The sequence below is a fragment of the Geotrypetes seraphini genome, chromosome 4, assembly GCF_902459505.1.
Source record: "Geotrypetes seraphini chromosome 4, aGeoSer1.1, whole genome shotgun sequence".
NCBI classification, from domain to species: domain Eukaryota; kingdom Metazoa; phylum Chordata; class Amphibia; order Gymnophiona; family Dermophiidae; genus Geotrypetes; species Geotrypetes seraphini.
In genome coordinates this window covers 222,130,638-222,151,920 of record NC_047087.1, presented here as the reverse complement: position 1 = coordinate 222,151,920, position 21,283 = coordinate 222,130,638, and the positions used below count along the sequence as shown (strand labels likewise).

Below are 21,283 nucleotides of genomic sequence, written 5' to 3'. Positions count from 1 at the left end.
ATCCCCAGTGGAGGTGCAGCGGGCAGGAGCAAACTTTCCAAGTTCCTGCCCCGCTGTTAACAGGCTTCTGTAAGTGTCTTCGGCCGCTGAGAAGCACAAGCAGGCACGCAATTTGGCGCTGCTGCTCAGTGCTGAGCGGCTTCCTTAATGGTTCCTGTGAATTCTCTCAGGTATATGTACTTTAGACAATGTGTTATTAAATGGGAAAATGCTTGAGTTTTCACGACTGCAACAATCATTTGGTATTACAAAGTCTCAAGTATATAAGTGGTTGCAGTTGAAGCAGGCCATTCAGAAGGGGTTCCCTGATTGGCAAAATTTAAAAAATCAGTATAGTCTGCCGGCTCTATGCTTCCAGACAGATTTGCTAGGGCATCAAGGCAGCCAAGTGGTATAAATTAATATCTGAATATTTGAATAAGAAACCAAAAACTAGTCTAAAATACATTTGGAGCATTGAGATAAAGCAGCAGATTTCTGCTACTCAATGGCCACGGATTTGGTCTTGGAGAATGAGATGTACAGCATCAGCATCTATGAGACAAACCTGTTTTTTTTTTTTGTTACACAGATCTTTTTGGACCTCAGTTCGTTTGCAGAAGTTAGATAGTTCGAAATCTAATAGATGATGACACTGTCATCTTGAAATAGGGACACTGGATCATCTGTTGTTCTATTGTCCTTTGAAGTGCAGCACAACAAAGAAAAATGGGGAGACCCAATGATCCACAATGAAAACAATCCACCGATGAAAACAAAAACTGTGGATACAGATGTTCTGGAGATAATTTATTAAACACTAACATATAAAACCATGAAAATTCAATTAAAAAAGTACAATGATAAAAAATACTGTGATAAAAATCCACCCGGACCCTACACAGTCCGTATTTCGGCGAACACGCTTTCCTCAAGGGTCCAATGGTTTGCAACCTCACATATAAAGAATTGGACTGAAAACAGTCTATTGTCTTTAAATATGTGAGCAAAGTAGCATTTTTTTGCTACTTCAGCTTGTCTGCGGTGTTCTTTGCTCACAAGTTTAAAGACAATAGACTGTTTTCAGTCCAATTCTTTATATGTGAGGTAGCAAACCATTGGACCCCTGAGGAAGGCGTGTTCGCCAAAACACGGACCGTGTAGGGTCTGGTTGGATTTTTATCATTGTACTTTTTTAATTGCATTTTTATGGTTTTATATGTCAGTGTTTAATAAATTATCTCCAAAACATCTGTATCCACAGTTTTTGCTATTGTCCTTTGATACTAAAATTTTGGAAGTCAATATGGGGACATATCAATAACATACTGGAATCATCGATTCCATTAACCTATGATGTAGTCATCTGTGGGACACTATTGCATATTAAACCCCCATTGGACCGGTATAAATGCCGGCTTTTCATTATCATGACCGGGATTGCCATGCAAATGGTTATCTACTATTGGAAAAATTGGGATCGGCAAATTTATGTTTGTGTTATATGTATGAGAAAATGAACGCTGACATGTCGGGGCATAATAATTTATTCAGATTAGTTTGGGGGTCCATTAACGACTTTTGTTACTTCGGTATAGTTGTCTTTTACCTTTAATTTCCTTTAGATTTATATACACATCCAGGGAAGGGGGGTATCTCCTTTGTTTTATTCCTTGATTGAATATACTGGAAGGGAGGGAGGGGTAATTCATTTTGTATTGTTACTGATGTATTGTAAGTGCTGATTCTGATTATTAATGTATGTATAATTTTATGTACTTTGTATAGCCTTGAAAATTTAATAATTTTTTTTTTTTTTTTAACTATTGTTAAATCCTGCTCCAATCCAGCTATATCTATATGAACATGATCAGGATACATACCATAGAAGTCTGCCCAGCACTACCTTTACTTCCCAATTATTGTTTGCCACTTAAGCATGGCTAAGTTGTTTTAATTCCATTCTCTTTCCATATAGGAATCCTTTGTGCTTATCCCACTCATTCTTGAATTCTGTTATAGTTTTTTTTTTTCTCTACCACGTCCCACGGGAGTGCATTCCAGGCATCTACTAGTCTCTTTATGAAAAAGCACTTCCTGACTTTACTCTTCAGTTGACCTCCCTGTGACCTCAATTCATGCCCTTGCCTACACTTCTCTGGAAAAGGTTTGTTTGCATATTAATACCTTTCAAATATTTAAACATCACCCTACATATTAATCTTATAGCGCCATATCATTTTGTCACTTTTCTCTGAACCGTTTTAGTCTTTTTATGTCCTTAGAAAAATGCATCCTCCAAAACTGAACACAATACTCCAAGTGGGGCCTCACCAGCAACTTGAACAAGGGCATCAGCATATCCTTTCTTCTGCTGGTTATACCTGCAACCTAGCACCCTTCTGGCTGCAGCCACTGCCTTGTTCAACTGTTTTACTGCCTTGATATCCTTAGACACCAACACCCCAATGTCTCTTTCCTAAGCTATGCTTATAAGTCTCTCGCCTCCAATCTAGTACATCTCTTTTGGACTTCTGCAGCCCAAGTGCATCACTTCTTATCATTAAATTTTAAATACTAGGCATTAGACCGTTCTTCTAATTGCTGTAGATCTCTTATCATGCTTCCTACTTCCTCTGGGATATCCACTCTGTTGGTATTAATGGTATTGTTAATGGCATTTTTATTATGTTCATGCTCTTTTTTTATATATATTATAAACTCACTTAGAAATTAGCTAAGCCATTAAATCAAATTTTAATAAAACCTTGAAACCTTATTTCTACAAAAAGGCGAAAAAGCAGTGCGACAATGCAGTGGCTACTGCCAGAAGGATGCTGGGCTGTATAAAGAGAGGCGTAACCAGTAGAAGAACAAAGGTGTTGATGCCCCTGTACAGGTCGTTGGTGAGGCCCCACTTGGAGTATTGTGTTCAGTTTTGGGGACCATATCTGGCGAAGGACATAAAAAGGCTTGAAGCGGTGCAGAGGAGGGCGACAAAAATGATAGGAGATTTGCAACAAAAGACGTATGAGGAGAGACTAGAAGCCCTGAATATGTATACCTTAGAGGAAAGGAGGGACAGGGGAGATATGATTCAGACGTTCAAATATTTGAAAGGTATTAACTTAGAACAAAATCTTTTCCAGAGAAAGGAAAATGGTAAAACCATAATTTGAGGTTGAGGTGTGGGAGACTCAAGAGCAATGTAAGGAAATTCTTCTTTACAGAGAGGGTGGTGGATGCCTGGAATGCGCTCCCGAGAGAGGTGGTGGAGAGGAAAACAGTGACGGAGTTCAAAAAAGCGTGGGATGAACACAGAGGATCTAGAATCAGAAAATAATAGTAAAGCTTGAAGAACTAAGGCCAGTACTCGGCAGACTTGCACGGTCTGTGTCTGTATTTGGCCATTTGGGGGAGGATGGGCTGGGGAGGTTGGGAGGGTATAGATGGACTGGAGTGAGCTTTGACGAAGACTTCAGTAGTTGGAACCTAAGACGGTACCGAGCAGAACTTTGGATTCTTGCCCAGAAATAGCACAGGAGAAGAAGTACAAGATTTTTTAAAAAATCCAACACATTTTTAGATTGAATCAGGTTGAGCAGACTAGATGGACCACTCAGGTTATGTTTCTTTCCTTTTAACCCTTCAGCAATGTCCTTCACAAATACCATCTTCTCTCTAATTATCACCCACCCACCCCATTTCAGGAAAGCCCTTTAATTTGAGTCTAATATCCAGCTTTTAATTCCTCCAGTAATCGCCCATGCCCTGAAATCCATGTTAACTTGCCATTGCTCTCCTCCACCCTCTAGCCCCCTCCCATGTGATGAAGAGAACTCTCTTTACTAAGGCTTCAGGTTTAGTGCATTAATGTGATTAAAATGCTATATATTTAACGTTTGTTAAAAAATGTAATTGCAATTAATACAGTTACCTGGCTGCTTGCTCCTGTGTCAGACCCGCTGTTTCTACTGTCGCATCAGCGTCAGTGTGAGGATACTGCCGCTGTCTCTACCTGACTCAGAAACAGGAAGTTACATCAAGCTCTGATTCTGGGGTCAGGCAGAATCAGTAGCAGCACCCGTACGCTAACACTGACACCGCAACCACTTTTAGACCCGGAGAAGCAGCGGACCCTATACCAAAAACAGCACAAGCAGACCTCTCCATAGCATCCAACTACAGACCGATTGCTGGCATTCCGATCCTCACTAAAATCCTCGAGTCCCATGTCAGCAAGCAGCTAACCTCATACATAGAGCAATACTCCTGCCTTCATACATCCCAATATGGCTTCCGAAAACAGCACAGCGCCTCTTCATCACTTTAATCACTAAAATCAAACAATTGCTAAGCTCGGGTCATCAGGCCATTTTACTCCAATTTGATATCTCCACAGCCTTTGACTCAGTGGATCATCAATTGCTACTAACCAAACTCTCAGAAATCGGAATAACAAGAACTATATTTAAATGGTTCGCAGACTTCCTACAAAATCGCGAATACATGGGCAAAAAGCAGGAATCATACTCCAACCCCTGGAAGACATTCTGTGGTGTCCCACAAGGCTCCCCATTATCCCCAATCTTATTCAATTTATTCATGAGCTCACTGGGCCACATCAAAATGGAAAATGAAACTATACTATCATATGCCAACGATATCCTCCTCATCCCCATAACAAATAACCATCCCAATATTGCCAGAAAAATCTCCAACAATATAGATAAAATTCAAACCTGGGCAATGAACAAGTTGAAGCTGAACGCCACTAAGACCAAAGCCATTGGTTTCTGCACCGCACAACAGAATGTCAAACCTAACCTCACTCTTTCATCAGATCACTCTCATAATGGAAAAATCCACCAAGATACAAGGCTGCATCTTAGACAACACTCTCACAATGGAACCACAAATATCTAACCTTTGGAAAAAGACCATCTACACTATGCGTCAACTATGACTCACAAGACCATACCTCCACCCACACCACTTTGCTCTGATCGTTCAAATGATGGTCCTACCCCAACTGGACTATTGCAACTCCGCCTACCTTGGCATCAACATCGCTTTTATCTACAAACTACAACTCATCCAGAACACAGCTGTTAGACTAGGGGTGCCCACACTTTTTGGGCTTGCAAGCTACTTTTAAAATGACCAGGTCAAAATTATCTACCAACAATAAAATTTTAAAAAACACAAAGCACACTGTACGCAGAGAAAATGTTAATTATCATTTATATTCCGTGGGTTTTCAAAGAGGTCAAAGCAGATGACTTTATGCAATGTCACCTCAGGAACAACTATACAAAAATAGACAAATATACCCACTCCCTTTTTACTAAACCGTGATAGTGGTTTTAGCGCAGGGAGCTGCGCTGAATGCCCTGCGCTGCTCTTGATGCTCATAGGCTCCCTGCGCTAAAAACTACTATTGTGGTTTAGTAAAAGGGGGCCATAGTGCAAAATATAGACTGCAGATATAAATTCTCAAAACAGACGCATTTTGATCCCTAAATTGAAAATAAAATAATTTTTCCTACCTTTTGTTGTCTGGGGTTTCATGAGTCTTTGGTTGCACTTTATTCTTCTGACTGTGCATCCAATATTTCTTCCCTTCTTTCAGCCTGCTGTATGCTTCCAGACCTCATTCCCTCTGCCAATTTTTTCTTCCTCTCTTCCTGCCCCCCTCCCCTTTCTTTATTTCTGTCTCACTGCCCCCCTTTCTTTCTGTCTGTCTTTCTATCTCCATGCCCCCTTTCGTTCTGTCTTCCTGTCTCCCCTTTCTTTTTTTCCCTTCTTTCTTTCTGTCTCCCTGCTCCCCCTTTTTTCTGTCTCCCTGCCTGCTCCCAAGTCACTGCTGCCGCCATTGGGGAACAGGCCTCCAAACCACCGCCGCCCCAAGGTCTCCCTGCTTCCCCACACAGAAGTGTCGGGCCGACCAGATTTCCTCTCCCCGACGTCATTTCTGAAGTCAGAGAGGAAGTTCCGGGCTGGCCAGGTAGCGATTGGCTGGCCCGGAACTTCCTCTCCGATGTCAGAATTGACGTCGGGTGGGGGAAGTTGGGCAGCTCAGCGCTTCTGAGTCAGGAAGCAAGTAGAACGCGAAGGCAACGCGATCTACCAGTCGATCGCGATCGACCTTTTGGGCATCCCTGTGTTAGACTAATCTACAAATTAAAGAAATTTGACTTAATTACAACCTTCATCGGGCAACTACATTGGCTCCCAATTAGAGAGTTGCGCGGGGACAGAAATCCCACCCATCCCCACCCGTCCCCGTGAGGACTCCCACCCGTCCCCACGAGGAATCCCTCCGTCCCCACCCATTCCTGCGAGGAATCCCCTCCGTCCCCGCCTGGAATCCCCTACGTCCCTGCCCGTCCCTATAAACTACAGAAATAGTTATTTCATTTAATTATGCTACTGAATTAAAGGCTCTGGTAGAAACCCATTTAAAAATAAGCAAAAAACTTTATTAATTTGGAAATATTAATTGGGAAGAATACATACTTTGTAAACAGGTTTCTACCAGAGCCTCTAATGTTTATAAATTTTTATCAACACAACTAATATACTACTTTATCCTGAAGCCAAAAAAAAAAAAAGAAATAGAATTCTTTTCCTACCTTTGTTGCCTGGTTTCTGCTTTCCTTATGTTCTCATTCAATTCCTTCCATCCACTGTCTCTCTTCTCTCTGCGTCTTCCATTTGCTCTGTTACTGTGCCTCTCCTTTTCTCCCCCTTCCAAATTGGTCTGGCACCCAAATTGGTCCCCCCCCCCATAGTCTGGCATCTCTGTCTTCTTCCCTGCCAGCGTCTTCTCCCCACTCCCTCTTCCCCATTTCCTTTCAGCGTCCTTCTCCTCCCATCTTCCCTATGTCCTGTCAGGCAGCATCCTTCTCTCCCTCTGCCTTCCACATGTGCTTTCAGTGTCCTTCTCCCCCCTGTCTTCCCCATGTCCTTTCAGCGTCCTTCTCCCCCCCATCTTCCCATGTCCTTTCAGCGTCCTCCCCCCCTGTCTTCCCATGTCCTTTCAGTGTCCTTCTCCACCTCTTTGTCTTCCCCATGTGCTTTCAGCGTCCTTCTCCACCCCTTTGTCTTCCCCATGTGCTTTCAGCGTCCTTCTCCCTCCTCTGTCTTCCCATGTGCTTTCAGCATCCTTCTCCCCCCTCCCATCTTCCCCATGTCCTTTCAGCATCCTTCTCCACCCCTTTGTCTTCCCCAGTGCTTTCAGCGGCCTTCTCCCCCCTTAGTTTTACCCATTTCCCTTAAGCGTCTTTTCTTCTCCACTCCACCTTTCCTCCCTTTCTCCCTCCCTGCCCCTTACCTTTGTGGTGCTTCCCCACCTGACCGACAACAGAACAGGCCCAGTCGGACAAACCTCCCTGTCCTGTAGCCGCGAATCTAAATTACCTTCTTACAGCAGCTGGAGTATTGAAGCTGCTGTAAGAAGGTAATTTAGATTCACGGCTACAGGGCAGGGAGGTTTGTCGGCTGGGCCTGTTGTCGGTCGGTCGGGGGAAGTGCCAAAAGGGTAAGGGGACCTGACCGGCTGTGCACACTCCCCCCCATGGCTGCACCCATGGTGGACCTCCCCCCCTCTTTGGTACACCATTGCCTTCTCCCTACCTGCCCTGCTGCACACAGCCGACCGGAAGTCTTCCCGATGTCAGCGCTGACGTCAGAGGAAGGGAGGGCTTTGCTTAAGCCCTCCCTCCGACGTCAGTGCTGACATCGGGAAGACTTCCGGTCGGCTGTGTGCTGCGGCAGGACAGGTAAGGAGAAGGAGACTAGCCTCGTGGCTCAAGTGCGATCCAACCCCACAGGAACCCCGCGACCCTCGGAGGCGTCTCCACGGGATCCCTGCGACCCTAGGGGGCGTCCCCATAGGATCCCCGTGACCCAAAGGGGGATTCCCGTCGGCCCAGTTCCCGTGCAGCTCTCTACTCCCAATATCATCCCGAATAATCTTCAAATCATCATGGATCTGCTCTCTTCCAATTATTCTAAACTAAACTAAACTTTAGGTTTGTATTCCACGCCATCACCACAAGCATAGAGCTCGGCACGGTTTACAGGGTTAGGTTGAAAAGGAGCTACAATGAAGGGTTATAGGAAAGGAGCTAGGAAGATAAAGAGGGACAGGGTACCAAAGAGCGGGAGGTGTTAGATTTTTGAAAAGAGCCAAGTTTTCAGGTGTTTGTGGAAGGATTGGAGGGAGCTTGAAATTCTGAGCGGGGATGTGAGGTTGTTCCAGAGTTCTGTGATTCTAAAGGGGAGGGATGTTCCTAGTTTTCCTACGCGGGATATACCTTTTGCAGAGGGGAATGATAGTTTCAGTTTTTGGGAGGATCTAGTGGAATTAGGGTTAGAGGAGTTCCAGAAGAGTGGGATAATGGGAGGGAGGATGCCATGTAGGATCTTGAAAGCTAAACAGGCAGAGTCCAACTAAACCTACCATCCACAAAATTCCTCCACTACAAACAAATTTTCCACTCTATACTAACCTATCTGGGTGTAAAAATCTGGAATGACTTACCAGATGCTATCAGGAAAGAGACAAACTACACTAGATTCAGAAAAAACTTGAAGACTCATCTTTTTTGACAACTAACTATCTTAGTTTCTGTATAGCATCCCCTATGTCTAAGTCCCTCCTCTTATCTCTCCACGTCTTCTTCCCCTCCTTCTTTCCCCTTCCTCTTTGATAATAATAATAACTTTATTTTTCTATACCGCCACAATCTGGCGACTTCTAGGCGGTTTACATTCAAGAGAGCTGGACATTCAGCGAGTTACAATATGCAGATAGTTAGAGGAAATACAGAGTACATCAACTTTAAGAATGCGAAAGTATAAAGTGTACAGTACGCTAAGACATTTTCGAGAGAACCTGTTAGGAAAAAGGTCGCAAATTATAAAAATACATCGAAAAATTACAATATACAGTTTAGGAAATTTTCAGAGGGGCATATTAGAAGATATGTCCCGAATTGCAAAATACGGTTTGATAAGGATTTCAGAGGGGGGGGGGTAAATTGGGAGTGAGAAAAGAGAAGTGTTCGGTGAGGAAATTTTTTAGGTGATATATTTGTCGAATAAGGCAGTTTTTATGAGTTTTCTAAAAGCGTTGTAGGTCAGTCTAGCTTTATTAAGGTAGTTGTCTAGCCAGTATTGTTGTTTGTTTGCTTGGTATGCGAAAGTTCTATCCAGAAAAGTTTTGTATTTACAATTGGTAATGCTTGGGTGTGCAAAAAGATAGCGGTTTCTGGTTTGTCTGATAGGGCTGTAGAATATGAAGTGAGGTAGCAAGTACGTGGGAGTTAGTCCCCAAATTAGTTTGAAACATATGCAGGAGAACTTGAAGACTGTCGCCTTGAGCCTGTATAGGTATGTTGCGACTCACAAATGGAAGATTAGATTAGATTAGGATCAGGAGACCAGATAATCCATTAATCACAGGACTCAAAGGGGCAAGAAGGGAGAGAGAGTTGCTGCATTGAGGTGAGGGGGAATCAAAGAGAGAGAAAATTGTTGCATCGGGAGGGTAAGGCAAGGAAAAGGAAGGAAAGAAACACTCGATTTGGGGCAAGGAGGGAGAGAAGTGCTGCTTAGGGATATGGAGAGGAAAAGAAGCACTGGAATCATGGGGGCAAGAAGCGAGAAAATCACTGCAGCGGGGGAGAGTGTGGCGCAGTGGCTAAAGCTATAGCCTCAGCACCCTGGGGTTGTGGGTTCAAACCCACGCTACACCTTGTGACCCTGGGCAAGTCACTTAATCCCCCCATTGCCCCAGGTACACTAGATAGATTGTAAGCCCTCTGGGAAAGACAGGGAAAAAATGCTTGAGTACCTGAATAAATTCATGTAAACTGTTCTGAGCTCTCCTGGGAGAACGGTATAGAAAATTGAATAAATAAATAAAGGTTCTGTATTGGAAAAAGGGCAAGGACAAATTTAAGTGCCTCCAATAAGAGCCCACCCTAGACTTCAGAAAACACAATGTTTCTAATAATAGTCCAGGCGATTATTAGAGAGAATACGATATATTAAAGAGAATCAGCCCCAGCAACAAAAGTGAGGCATTCCACTACTAGTCTTCCTTTCCATTTATCACCACCCTCTGTCATTTGTCAGTCAATCAGTTTCTAATCCAGTTCACCACTTTGGATCCTAACTTCATTCCGCTCAGGGATCATATCAAAGACTTTTCTGAAATCCAAATAGAGTCCCATACCTCTGTTAAAGAGGGGGTTACTGTTTGTGCCTCCCGATTCACTGGCAGGAGACCAGGTGAAAGTGCCTGTAAAAGTTGGCAGAGACTTGTAGTTTTGTTGGTAAAGAATGAAGCAAAATCACTACAGTTCAGTTTTGGACAGGGAAGGTTGGTTTCTTTCAGAACAGGGTCTCCAATTGGAGTTAGTTTTGCACATACCATAACAGTAATGAAACTCCCTCCTAAGCCCAGAATATGGTGAAGTGTGATCTTAGTCTGAAATTTACTACAAACGTTTACTGTAATATTTGTATTATCTTTGGGACAGTACTGTGAACAAGACTGCCCTGAAAACTTCTAAGAGCTGTTACTCAGAATTTCATATTCTGCTCTTTTCACTGTTTTTCAGCATTATATCTGCTTAATTTCTCTTCTCCTCCTCCCTGTTTCTTACTTTAAAAAATAAAATAAACCCTTCTTTGTCCTCTGAAAATAAACCCTTCTCTGTCCTCTGTTAAATTTTTATTTCCTCTTCATAGGAATAAGGGTAAGACTTATATTAACTCTAATTAAATCCTGATGCCTGTGGCACACGGTGACTAAAGTAGGGAATATCTTATTATAAATCCTGTGATTTAGGGTAGCCACTGAACTGGTATAGAGCCTACATTTCTGTTTAAAATCCTGTGTTTTAGGGTAGCGACTGATCTGGTATAGAGCCTGAATTTCTGACCTACTAGTTTTCAGCCATTGTGTCTGCTGATTAGGTGTAGAAGGGAGTGGCTCTGATTTACTACTAAAGTTAACTGCTTTATCTTTGGGACAGTGCTGTGAACAAGACTGCCCCGAGAACTTCTAAAAGCTAAGTTACTCAGAATTTCATACTCTGCTCTTTTCACTGTTTTTCAGCATTATTTCCTCTTCTTCTTCATAGGAATAAGGGTAAGACTTATAGTCCCACCCACCCCAGGGATCACTGCTCATATATAAAGACCTAAATAATCAGGACTACTCAAATCAAGTCACTTCACAACCAATCAAGATGACTTTTATTCTATGCAATCACTGTGGTGCTTTAATTCCAAGACACACTATTTGGAGGCTTAAGGCTTGCCCCATCTGTCTTCAAGTTGCTAGTATTAAGGAGGAGCTCTGCAAACTTAAACAGGAATTGAATACAATTAAAGCAGCTTCCATCAGTCCACAAAATCATACCAACTTACCACCTCCACCTCAAAGAACAAAACAGCCCAGGAATAAATGGGTCGCAGTAGGCTCAGGAAGACTGTGACATGTAACACAGAAACATCCACCTTCACAAATATTACCTCTACAGAAGTCCTTCGCTTCTCTAGTGCACTGCAATACTCAAGAAAACAGAAGGGAGGTGGGACTGGAACCAATGAAGGTAACTCAAGAGAACAAGTGCACCCTAGGCACAAATAAAAAAGCCAAAAACAGAAAACTATTACTGTTGGGGGATTCCATCATCAGAGGCATTAACCTTGGAATATAAGGCGAGGAGACCAAAATAGTGAAATGTCTTTCAAGATCCTCAGCTATCAGGAGTTCCAGACTAATACTGACTATAATTAAGGAAGAAACTAAGGATTTTAACACTGATGTTGTTATCCATCTGGGAACAAATGACCTGGCCAATAACTCCACACTTGCAATGCAGAAAGCTTTTCGAGAGCTTGGGGAGGGCTTGAAACCTTTTGTAAAGACTTTAGCTTTTTCTGAAATACTGCCTTCATATGGAAAGGGAGAGCAAAGAGTAAAAAACACAGAGGACTTTAATAGATGGTTCAAAGCCTGGTGTCATCAAGAAGGCTTTAGGTACATAGGAGGATGGGGAAATACATGGAAGGACAAGAAGCTATATTGCACTGATGGGCTACATATTACTACAGCAGGAAAAAGAAACCTATAAGGTGGGGGTGGTGTATGTATGAAGGACAATTATAGAGACCACCCCCGGCAAAAGAAAAGATGTGATGGTAGTAAAGATTGCAACGTAAACAATATCAGCAACTCATTTCTTAGCATTGCAACAGAAAGTGAAACGAAACAAACATCTATACGAAAAAGGAGATTACCGCTGAAAAATAGCTGGAAAGCGATGACCACAAATGCTCACAGTCTAAGCAACAAAGTTCATGATCTGCAAGCCCTGATGTTAGAGGCAGATCTGGATATTGTTGCTATCACAGAGACGTGGCTCAGTGAATCCCATGGATGGGATGTAAACATACCGGGATCAGTGTTCCCGCTAAGCTGCGCTGGCGTGCGCTGGCGCACAAAATATTACATCGCAGCGCACAAGTTTCACGTCACAGCGCACACTCGAGCGGAGGTGAGAGGAAGCGGCGGCGGTCTGCCCTGATCGCCTAAGATGCAGCAGCGGCGGCTCCTTTCATGATCCCCGTAAATTACGGGGATGCCGCCGCTGCTGCATCTTAGGCGATCAGGGCAGACCGCCGCCGCTTCCTCTCACCTCCGCTCGAGTGTGCGCTGTGACGTGAAACTTGTGCGCTGCGATGTAATATTTTGTGCGCCAGCACACGCCAGCGCAGCTTAGCGGGAACACTGAGGTCCGGGATATAATCTTTTTAGGAAGAACAGAAGTGGTCAAAAAGGTGGAGGAGTAGCTCTCTATGTAAAGATAGATATCCAAGCAACCAAAATGCAAGGGATCTGGGGAGAGGAAGAAGCGATATGCATCGCTATGAAAAGAGAAGATGGAACTTCTATCTACATGGGTGTAGTCTACAGACCACCGACTCAATCACAACAAATTGATAAGGATCTGATTGTGGATATCCAAAAGTTTGGAAGGAAAGAGGAGGTGCTGCAGTTGGGATATTTCAACCTGCCGTATGCGGACTGGAATGTTCCGCCTGTGGAATCGGAAAGAAGTAGGGAGATTGTGGATGCCTTTCAAGAGGCTCTGCTCAGACAAATTGTGACGGAACCCATGAGGGAAAAAGCGATATAAGATCTGGTCCTCACAAATGGAGAGAGTATCTCTAATGTTCAAGTGGATGCTTACCTGGGAAGTAGCGATCATCAAACGGTTTGGTTTGATATAACGGCTAAAGTGGAGAGCGGCCGCACAATTCTTAAAGTCCTGGATTTCAAACGTACGGACTTTAATGAAATGGGAGAGTACCTGAAGAAAGAGCTGTTAGGATGAAAGGACATAAGAGAAGTGGAAAGACAGTAGTCTAAGCTGAAAGGAGCGATAAAAATGGCTACGGACCTTTATGTGAAAAAAATAAATAAAAACAAGAGAAAAAGGAAACCGATATGGTTTTCCAAACTAGTGGTGGAGAAAATAAAGGCAAAAGAGTTTACATTCGTGAAATATAAAAAAAAAACAAGAAGAGTGCAGAAAGGACTATAGGGTGAAACTGAAAGAGGCCAAGCGAGAGATGTCTGGCAAAAGCGCAGGCGGAAGAACAAATGGCTAAAAATGTAAAAAAGGGAGACAAAAATTTTTTCTGATATATTAGTGAAAGGAGGACGATGAAAAATGGAATTGCTAAACTAAAAGATGCTGGGAACTGATATGTGGAGAGTGATGAGGAAAAAGCAAATGTGCTAAACAAATACTTCTGTTCTGTGTTCACAGAAGAAAATCCTGGAGAAGGACCAAGATTGTCTGGCAAAGTTACACGACAAAATGGAGTAGATTCTGCGCCATTCACGAAGGAGAGTGTTTATGAGCAACTTGAAAAACTGAAGGTGGACAAAGCAATGGGACCAGACGGGATCCATCCCAGGATACTGAGAGAGTTCAGAGAGCTTCTGGCGGGTCCTATTAAAGATTTGTTCAACAAATCTCTGGATACAGGAGTGGTTCCCGGGGATTGGAGGAGAGCGGATGTGGTTCCTATTTACAAAAGTGGTCACTTCAGTTGTTGGAAAAATAATGGAAGTGTTGCTGAAAGGATAGTGTACTTCCTTGAATCTAATGGGTTACAGAATCCGAGGCAACATGGCTTTACAAAAGGTAAATCATGCCAAACGAACCTGACTGAATTTTTTGATTGGGTGACCGGAGAACTGGATCGAGGACATATGCTAGATGTAATTTACTTAGATTTCAGCAAAGCCTTTGATACGGTTCCTCATAGGAGGCTGTTGAACAAACTTGAAGGGCTGAAGTTAGGACCCAAAATGGTGAACTGGGTTAGAAACTGGCTGTTGGATAGACGCCAGAGGCTGGTGGATAATGGAAGTCGCTCGGAGGAAGGAAAGATGAGTAGTGGAGTCCCTCAGGGTTCTGGGGCCAATCCTGTTCAATATGTTTGTGAGTGACATTGCTGAAGGGTTAGAAGGAAAAATGTGCCTTTTTGCAGATGATACCAAGATATGTAACAGAGTAGACACCGAAGAGGGAATGGAAAATATGAAAAAGGATCTGCAAAATTTAGAGGAATGGTTTAATGCCTGGTAACTAAAATTCAATGCAAAGAAATGCAGAGTAATGTATTTGGGGATTAATAATCAGAAGGAACCATATATGCTTGGAGGTGAGAAGCTGATATGCACAGACGGGGAGAGGGACCTTGTGGTAATAGTGTCTGAAGATCTAAAGGCGAAAAAACAGTGTGACAAGGCGGTAGCTGCTGCCAGAAGGATGCTGAGCTGTATAAAAAGAGGTGTAGCCAGTAGAAGGAAGAAGGTGTTGATGCCCTTATACAGTTCATTGGTGAAGCCCCACTTGGAGTATTATGTTCAGTTTTGGAGACCGTATCTGGCAAAGGACATAAGAAGACTTGAAGCGGTCCAGAGGAAGGTGACGAAAATGATAGGAGGCTTGCGCCAGAAGACGTATGAGGAGAGACTAAAAGCCCTGAATATGTATACCCTAGAGGAAAGAGGGACAGGGGAGATATGATTCAGACGTTCAAATACTTGAAGGGTATTAACATAGAAAAAAATTTTTTCCAGAGAAAGGAAAATGGTAAAACCAGAGGACATAATTTGAGGTTGAGGGGTGGTAGATTCAAAGGCAATGTTAGGAAGTTCTACTTTACGGAGAGGGTGGTTGATGCCTGGAATGCGCTCCCAAGGGAGGTGGTGGAGAGGAAAACGGTGACTGAGGTTCACTTCAAAGAAGCGTGGGATGAACACAGAGGATCTAGAATCAGAAAATATTAAATATTGAACTAAGGCCAGTACTGGGCAGACTTGCACGGTCTGTGTCTGTATATGGCTGTTTGGGGGAGGATGGGCTGGAGAGGGCTTCAATAGCTGGGAGCGTATAGATAGGCTGGAGTTGGTTTTGATGGAGATTTCAGCAGTTGGAACCCAAGCACAGTACTGGGTAGAGCTTTGGATTCTTGTGCAGAAATAGCTAAAAAGAAAAAAAATTAAAAATTTAAATTGAATCAGGTTGGGCAGACTGGATGGACTATTTGGGTCTTTATCTGCCGTCATCTACTATGTTACTATGTTATTATGCACAACACAGCTTTCTGATTGAGTTCATAAGATGAAGCAAGAGCTTCTTTCTTGAGTTCATAAAATGTAACGTGGGCAATCAATCCAAGTGTGCTTGGAAATTCTTATAAATCATTATGGCAACCATAATTATGGAATAAAAACAGCACCAGGGGCCTCGTAGATCAGGATAGTAAAGTTCACTTTATTGAAAAACACAACACAGGCCATGTTTCAGCAAACAATGCTTGCATCAAGGGTCCATACAACTTCAATCAGGTGATAAAATTAGACGAATTATGTGAATTCTCAGAAAACAATCCACGTGAACTTATTAAAATCAAAAGGATATATATGGTCAATAAATAACAAAGTAATAAAAAGATTATTGTAAGTTATGAAAATTAATAAAGAATATTGAACATTAAAAAAATCAAAAGGATCATGTAAATAAGTGCGTACTACACTTGGGGCTCCTTTTACAAAGCCGCGTTAGCGGTTTAACGCACGTAATAGCGTGTGCTAAACTGACGGCCACGCTAGCCGCTACCGCCTCCTCTTGAGCAGGCGGTAGTTTTTCGGCTAGCGCGGGGGGGTTAGCGCGTGATAAAAAGCTGCGTGCGATAAAGCCGCTAACGCAGCTTCGTAAAAGGAGCCCTTGAACTTGTTTGCCATAGTTCGAGTGTAGTACGCATTCGTTTACATGATCCTTTGATTTTAACAAGTTCGCTTGGATTGTTTTCTGAGAATTCACATAATTTACCTAATTTTATCACCTGACTGAAGTTGCATGGACCCCTGATGCAGGCATTGTTTGCCAAAACACAACCCGTGTTGGGTCTTTCAATAAAGTGAACTTTACTCTCCCAATCTATGAGGCCCCTGGTACTGTTTTTAGTCCACTGTTCGGTGTGTACTGTGGTTCCCTCTTCTTGCTGGGGGGGGGTGGTTACCCATAATTATAGAAAATATTTCTGCCACAATTTTTGGTCTTGGACTGCATTTCTTTGTTCATGAAGATCTTTTCTCTTTCTCTTCATGACTCAAGTTGGGACCGACATTTCTATGATTTATGCTGTTCTAGTGGGGTTTTTGTTCTTTTACCACTATGCCTGGTTTCCTTGCATCTGTCTTTGGAGATGTCTCAGGTGATCATAACTTCTATTGGGGTGATTATCCCAGTGCTTTTTCCGGCACAACAATGTTCTGTTGTAGAAATTGTAACGAGCCTTATATTAGGCTGAATAGGTTGAATTGGCAGCCTCTTGCATGCACTGAGAAAAAAAAAATTGTGATGCTGTTAAGTCTTGGCACTCTGAGGTTGTGGGTTCAAACCCTGCGCTGCTCCTTGTGACCCTGGGCAAGTGTGTGGAAGCTGTAACAAAGGATGCTTTGCCACTGCTACTTTGATTAAAGATGAATCTAATCATTACAGTCTCTAACTTTGCATTGACTCAGATTATCATGCTGATATTATGTCTCTGGGATAGATTCATAAAAAAAGGTGGCCAGAAATACCTTTATATGATGCTTTTATTGGCTGAAAATCTTAATAGCAAAGTTTTAAGTACGGTAAAATATGAAAAGAAACTAGGGCTGTTTGAAAGAAAACCCTTCTTAATTATAGTGAGTGTGTCTCAACGGTGTTACAAAGGTTGTTTTGGGGATTTTTTTTTTTTTTTTCTTCTTTCTTTCATTCACTGTTGCTCTGTTGCCTTTAAGAAAAGATGAGATATTTTCTATTATAAATGTTCTTTGTTGAAGAAAAATAAGATATTGCCTTTAAATATGTAATAGTTAGAAAATCAACTGAATATGTGTTCATTTAGAAGAATTGCTTTACCTCATCTAAGCTCTCAGTCACCCTTGGCTTGACTTAAAACATTGCCCCCCACCCCCACCCCAGTACTTCAAGCTGGAACTAGCAGAGCTTTTTCATTGATAGCTGCTTAAGCCTCAATAAGTATTTAGCAGTCATGTACCACCAGCCTTTTAAAAAAAAAAATCTTAATTTTCATTTTAGTATAAAAGTTATTATAGAGCAATGTCTGCTTGTGCAATAATATTTTTTAAAAAGCTTCCAAGTACCTCATGTTTATAAACAGGATAGTTCAATAGAAATGCCTCTTTAGAAAGAGTTGTATTCTGGTAAAAATGTGGACAGTTTAAAAAGACAGAGCATGAACTGGAACTCTCTAATAAAGTGCTTTAGCTTGAAGATGATAAAGTGGCATTAACTCAAGGACAGAATGGGGACTCTTTTCTTGCTTGTCTGATGCTTTTATTTTAACATTTATTGAAGGGATTTCATTTTCCTCAGGCACCTTGAGCAGCACTGTACTGTGTGGCCTCACTCTCTTTCCTGCTTTTTCCTCCTTCGCAGATCCCTCATCCTGGCAGCACTGATCAATCCCATAGCTCCTTGCAGCAAGGTTTACACGCACCTCACCCCAGCAGCCAATCAGGGCAACCATTACATCACAGTGGTCCTACCCAGCAGTCCCGGCAGCCACCACAGGCCGCTTCTAGCAACCATCCACACAGTGACTTGACCTTTAACCACTCTTCAGCCTTAGAAGGTCAGGCTGGTGGACAGGGAGCATCTGAGATGCCGGAGCCCTCACTGGATGTAAGTTTGTGTCATGTGCTCATCTGCCTACCTATTACATTTCTAAGAGAGAAGGAGGAAAGGGAAAGATAGCAACTCACTGCATGTGTAATTATCTCATGGATTGTTCATATGAAGAGAAAGCGGCACTTGCTTGACTGCCTGACCAAACTTGCTTGTCCTGTATGATTGCATGGTGCATAACAAAGCATGAAACCTTCTCCCTGACTGTAAAACTGGAATGTTTCCCACCACGGGTTCTAATGAATGGTCTAAAAAGGTTCTGTCAGCTAACTTTCTAGACTTACATCTAGATCATATGTTCAGGAGGAATATAACTTTAAGTTGTTTTCAGAGGGGCTGTGTCTTATTTGTGTGCTATTTCAGGCACACAAGCAAAAATGTTTCTTTTATATACTTTTTCATCTTCAAACCACTTGCATATCTGTGTAACTGCGGTAAATGTTTTGCTTACTATGTGGTAGGTGCAAAGGCTGTGCATTTCCTGCTGGAGACATCCTTAGTTAATGCACAGAAACTCTCAGCCACATGGTAAGTGTACAGGCAGCATGGATGTGCTTCCTGCTTTGTAATTAGGAGGAAGTAAGAGCATTTATGCTATCTAAAACAGTGACAGCACACAGTATGTGCCTGCTCTGACTACAGTAAACAGTTTACACCCATTTCCCAACCACATAACAAGCTACACAGCATGTGAATTAGCACATGATGTGTCATGACAGTTACCACACTCTGCACTAATAGATATCACCAATGGCATGCCCACAGGAAAGCCTTAGGGACCTAGCAACCCTCCCCCTCTGTTTTGGGTTCAGGCCCTCTCCAAACCTACACTGAACCCGTTAAATGACTGTTGGAGATGCCAAAGACCTGTCAGCCAAAGAAATTGGCTGCCGAGCCATCCCCCTCCTCCTCACACTGCTGCAGCCAAATCGACAAGTTAAAGAGTGATACATCGACTGGACCAGATAGTATACATCCCAAAGTAGTGATAAAGCTCAAACATGAAATTGCTGGTCTGCTGTTTGTGATCTGTAGTACCTGAAGATTGGAGGATGGCCGATTTTTAAAAAGGGTTCCAGGGGTGATTGGGAGATTACAGACCGGTGAGCCTAACTTCAGTGCCAGAAAACCAGTCAAAACCATTAAAAAAAAATAAAATTACTGAACATTTAGAGAAACATAGTCATCATGGTTTCAGCTAGCGGAGATCTTGCTTCACCAATTTGCTGTATTTCCTTGAAAGTGTGGATAAACATGAATCGGTTGACATAGTGTCAGTGGTGTACCTAGGGTATGTGGCACCCGGGGCCCATCATTTTTTGGCACCCCCCCATGTAAAAAAATATTTTTTGTAATAACGATGAAACGGAATAAATGGTCAGAAAAGAAACAGGCAGTGAAAATTTTCTTTTATTGAACCTCATATATGTAACCATTATTCCAAACATAACATAACAAAACATAAATTATGTCTGAATTGTCATGACATCAGAAGTACATATGGAGTAGTTGCAGGTGATGCTTGGGATAGTTCTGATTGTGTTAGTTCAGTTTTATGTGTTTTTTGAATAGAAGGGTTTTTATTTCTTTTTTCCAACTTCTCTCCCTTTCTGTTCCTTCCCTCCCTAAAACCCATGGTCCATCATCTCTCTCCCTCTCCTCTATTTTCAGACCCATTATTTCTTCCCACCCAAAATCCGGCATATGAGTGTCTCTTTGAACCCTCCTTCCCTCCATGTACTTCTACACCAGGGCCTCCCTCCCCTGAAGGCCTGTCCCCCCCTTAAAGGTCTGCATCCCACCCCTGAAGGCCTGTCCCCCCTCCTTGAAGGACTGCACCCCCCGAAAGCCTGTCCCCCCTTGAAGGCCTGTCCCCCCTCCTTTGAAGGTCTGCCTGCCTGTCCCCCTTGAAGGCCTGTCCCCCCCTTGAAGGCCTGCCTGTCTGTCCCCCTTGAAGGCCTATCCCCCCCTTGAAGGCCTGCCTGCCTGTCCCCCCCACTTGAAGGCCTGCCTGCCTGTCCCCCTTGAAGGCATGTCCCCACTGAAGGCCACTCTCCCCCTGAAGGCCTGCCTGCCCGCCCCACCCTGAAGGCCTGATGCCCCACCCCGAAGGACCGCTCTCCCCCCCACCCTGAAGGACCGCTCGCCCCCTCCTCACCCCAATGGACCGCTCATCCCCCCTGGCCTCCCCGCACCACCTACAGTAGAGAAGCAGCCCGCAGAAAGATTGCGATGCCAGCGATCCCTGCGCTGCTTCGGCGCTGCTTCTCCACTGCAAACGGTGCGGGAGGGCCGGGGGGGGGGAATCGGACGTCGGGGGGGAGAACTGGACGCCAATGGCTTCAAGGCTGGGAGCACCCCCTCAGGGAGAGGTTTGGGCTCTTCAGCTGGGAAAAGAGATGGCTGGGGGAAGATATGATTGAAGGCTACGAAATCCCGAGTGGTCGAGAACAGGAACAAGTGAATCCATTCTTTACTCCATCAAAAATTACAAAGACTAAGGAACAGTTGATGAAGTTACAGGAAATACTTTTAAAACTAATAGAAGAAGATATTTTTTCACTTAGAGAATAATTGAGCTCTGGAACATGTTGCTGGAGGATGCGGTATCAGCAATTAATGTAGCTAGTTTTTAAGTTCCTGGAGGAAAAGTCCGTAATATACTATTCAGACAGACTTAGGGGAAGCCACTGCTTGCCCTGGGATTGGTAATATTTGGATCTTTGCCATGTACTTGTGACCTGTATTGGAAACAGGAGACTGGGCTAGATGGACCATTGGTCTGACCCAGCATGGCTGTTCTTATGTTCTTGTGTTCTTATGAAATGTCTCCAACTACTGACACCTAGACTCCTCACGCATTCTCGGTTCACACAAGAACTGAGCATGCTGAGAGTCCCAAAGTGGGTGGCTGGAAGTATCCTACTACTTCGGGGTTACTACAGCAGTGTGAGGAGAAGATCAGGGAATTTCCTTGTGTGGCAGGGTTTTCGCAT

The 21,283-nt window shown here is 43.2% G+C and overlaps 1 protein-coding gene across 12 annotated transcripts in view; it reads left to right on the top strand.

The window, feature by feature from the left end:
• Positions 1–21,283, top strand: part of ZMIZ1 (zinc finger MIZ-type containing 1) — a 1,043,290-nt gene that overhangs the window by 1,004,615 nt on the left and 17,392 nt on the right. For 11 of the 12 annotated variants that reach the window (XM_033942175.1, XM_033942176.1, XM_033942168.1 and 8 more), the window contains one exon: positions 18,039–18,284. The exons of the other annotated variant lie outside the window; for it this stretch is intronic. In XM_033942175.1, the coding sequence (XP_033798066.1) occupies positions 18,039–18,284 (246 nt within the window). The remainder of the gene's footprint in view (positions 1–18,038; positions 18,285–21,283) is intronic. 12 annotated transcript variants of the gene reach the window in all.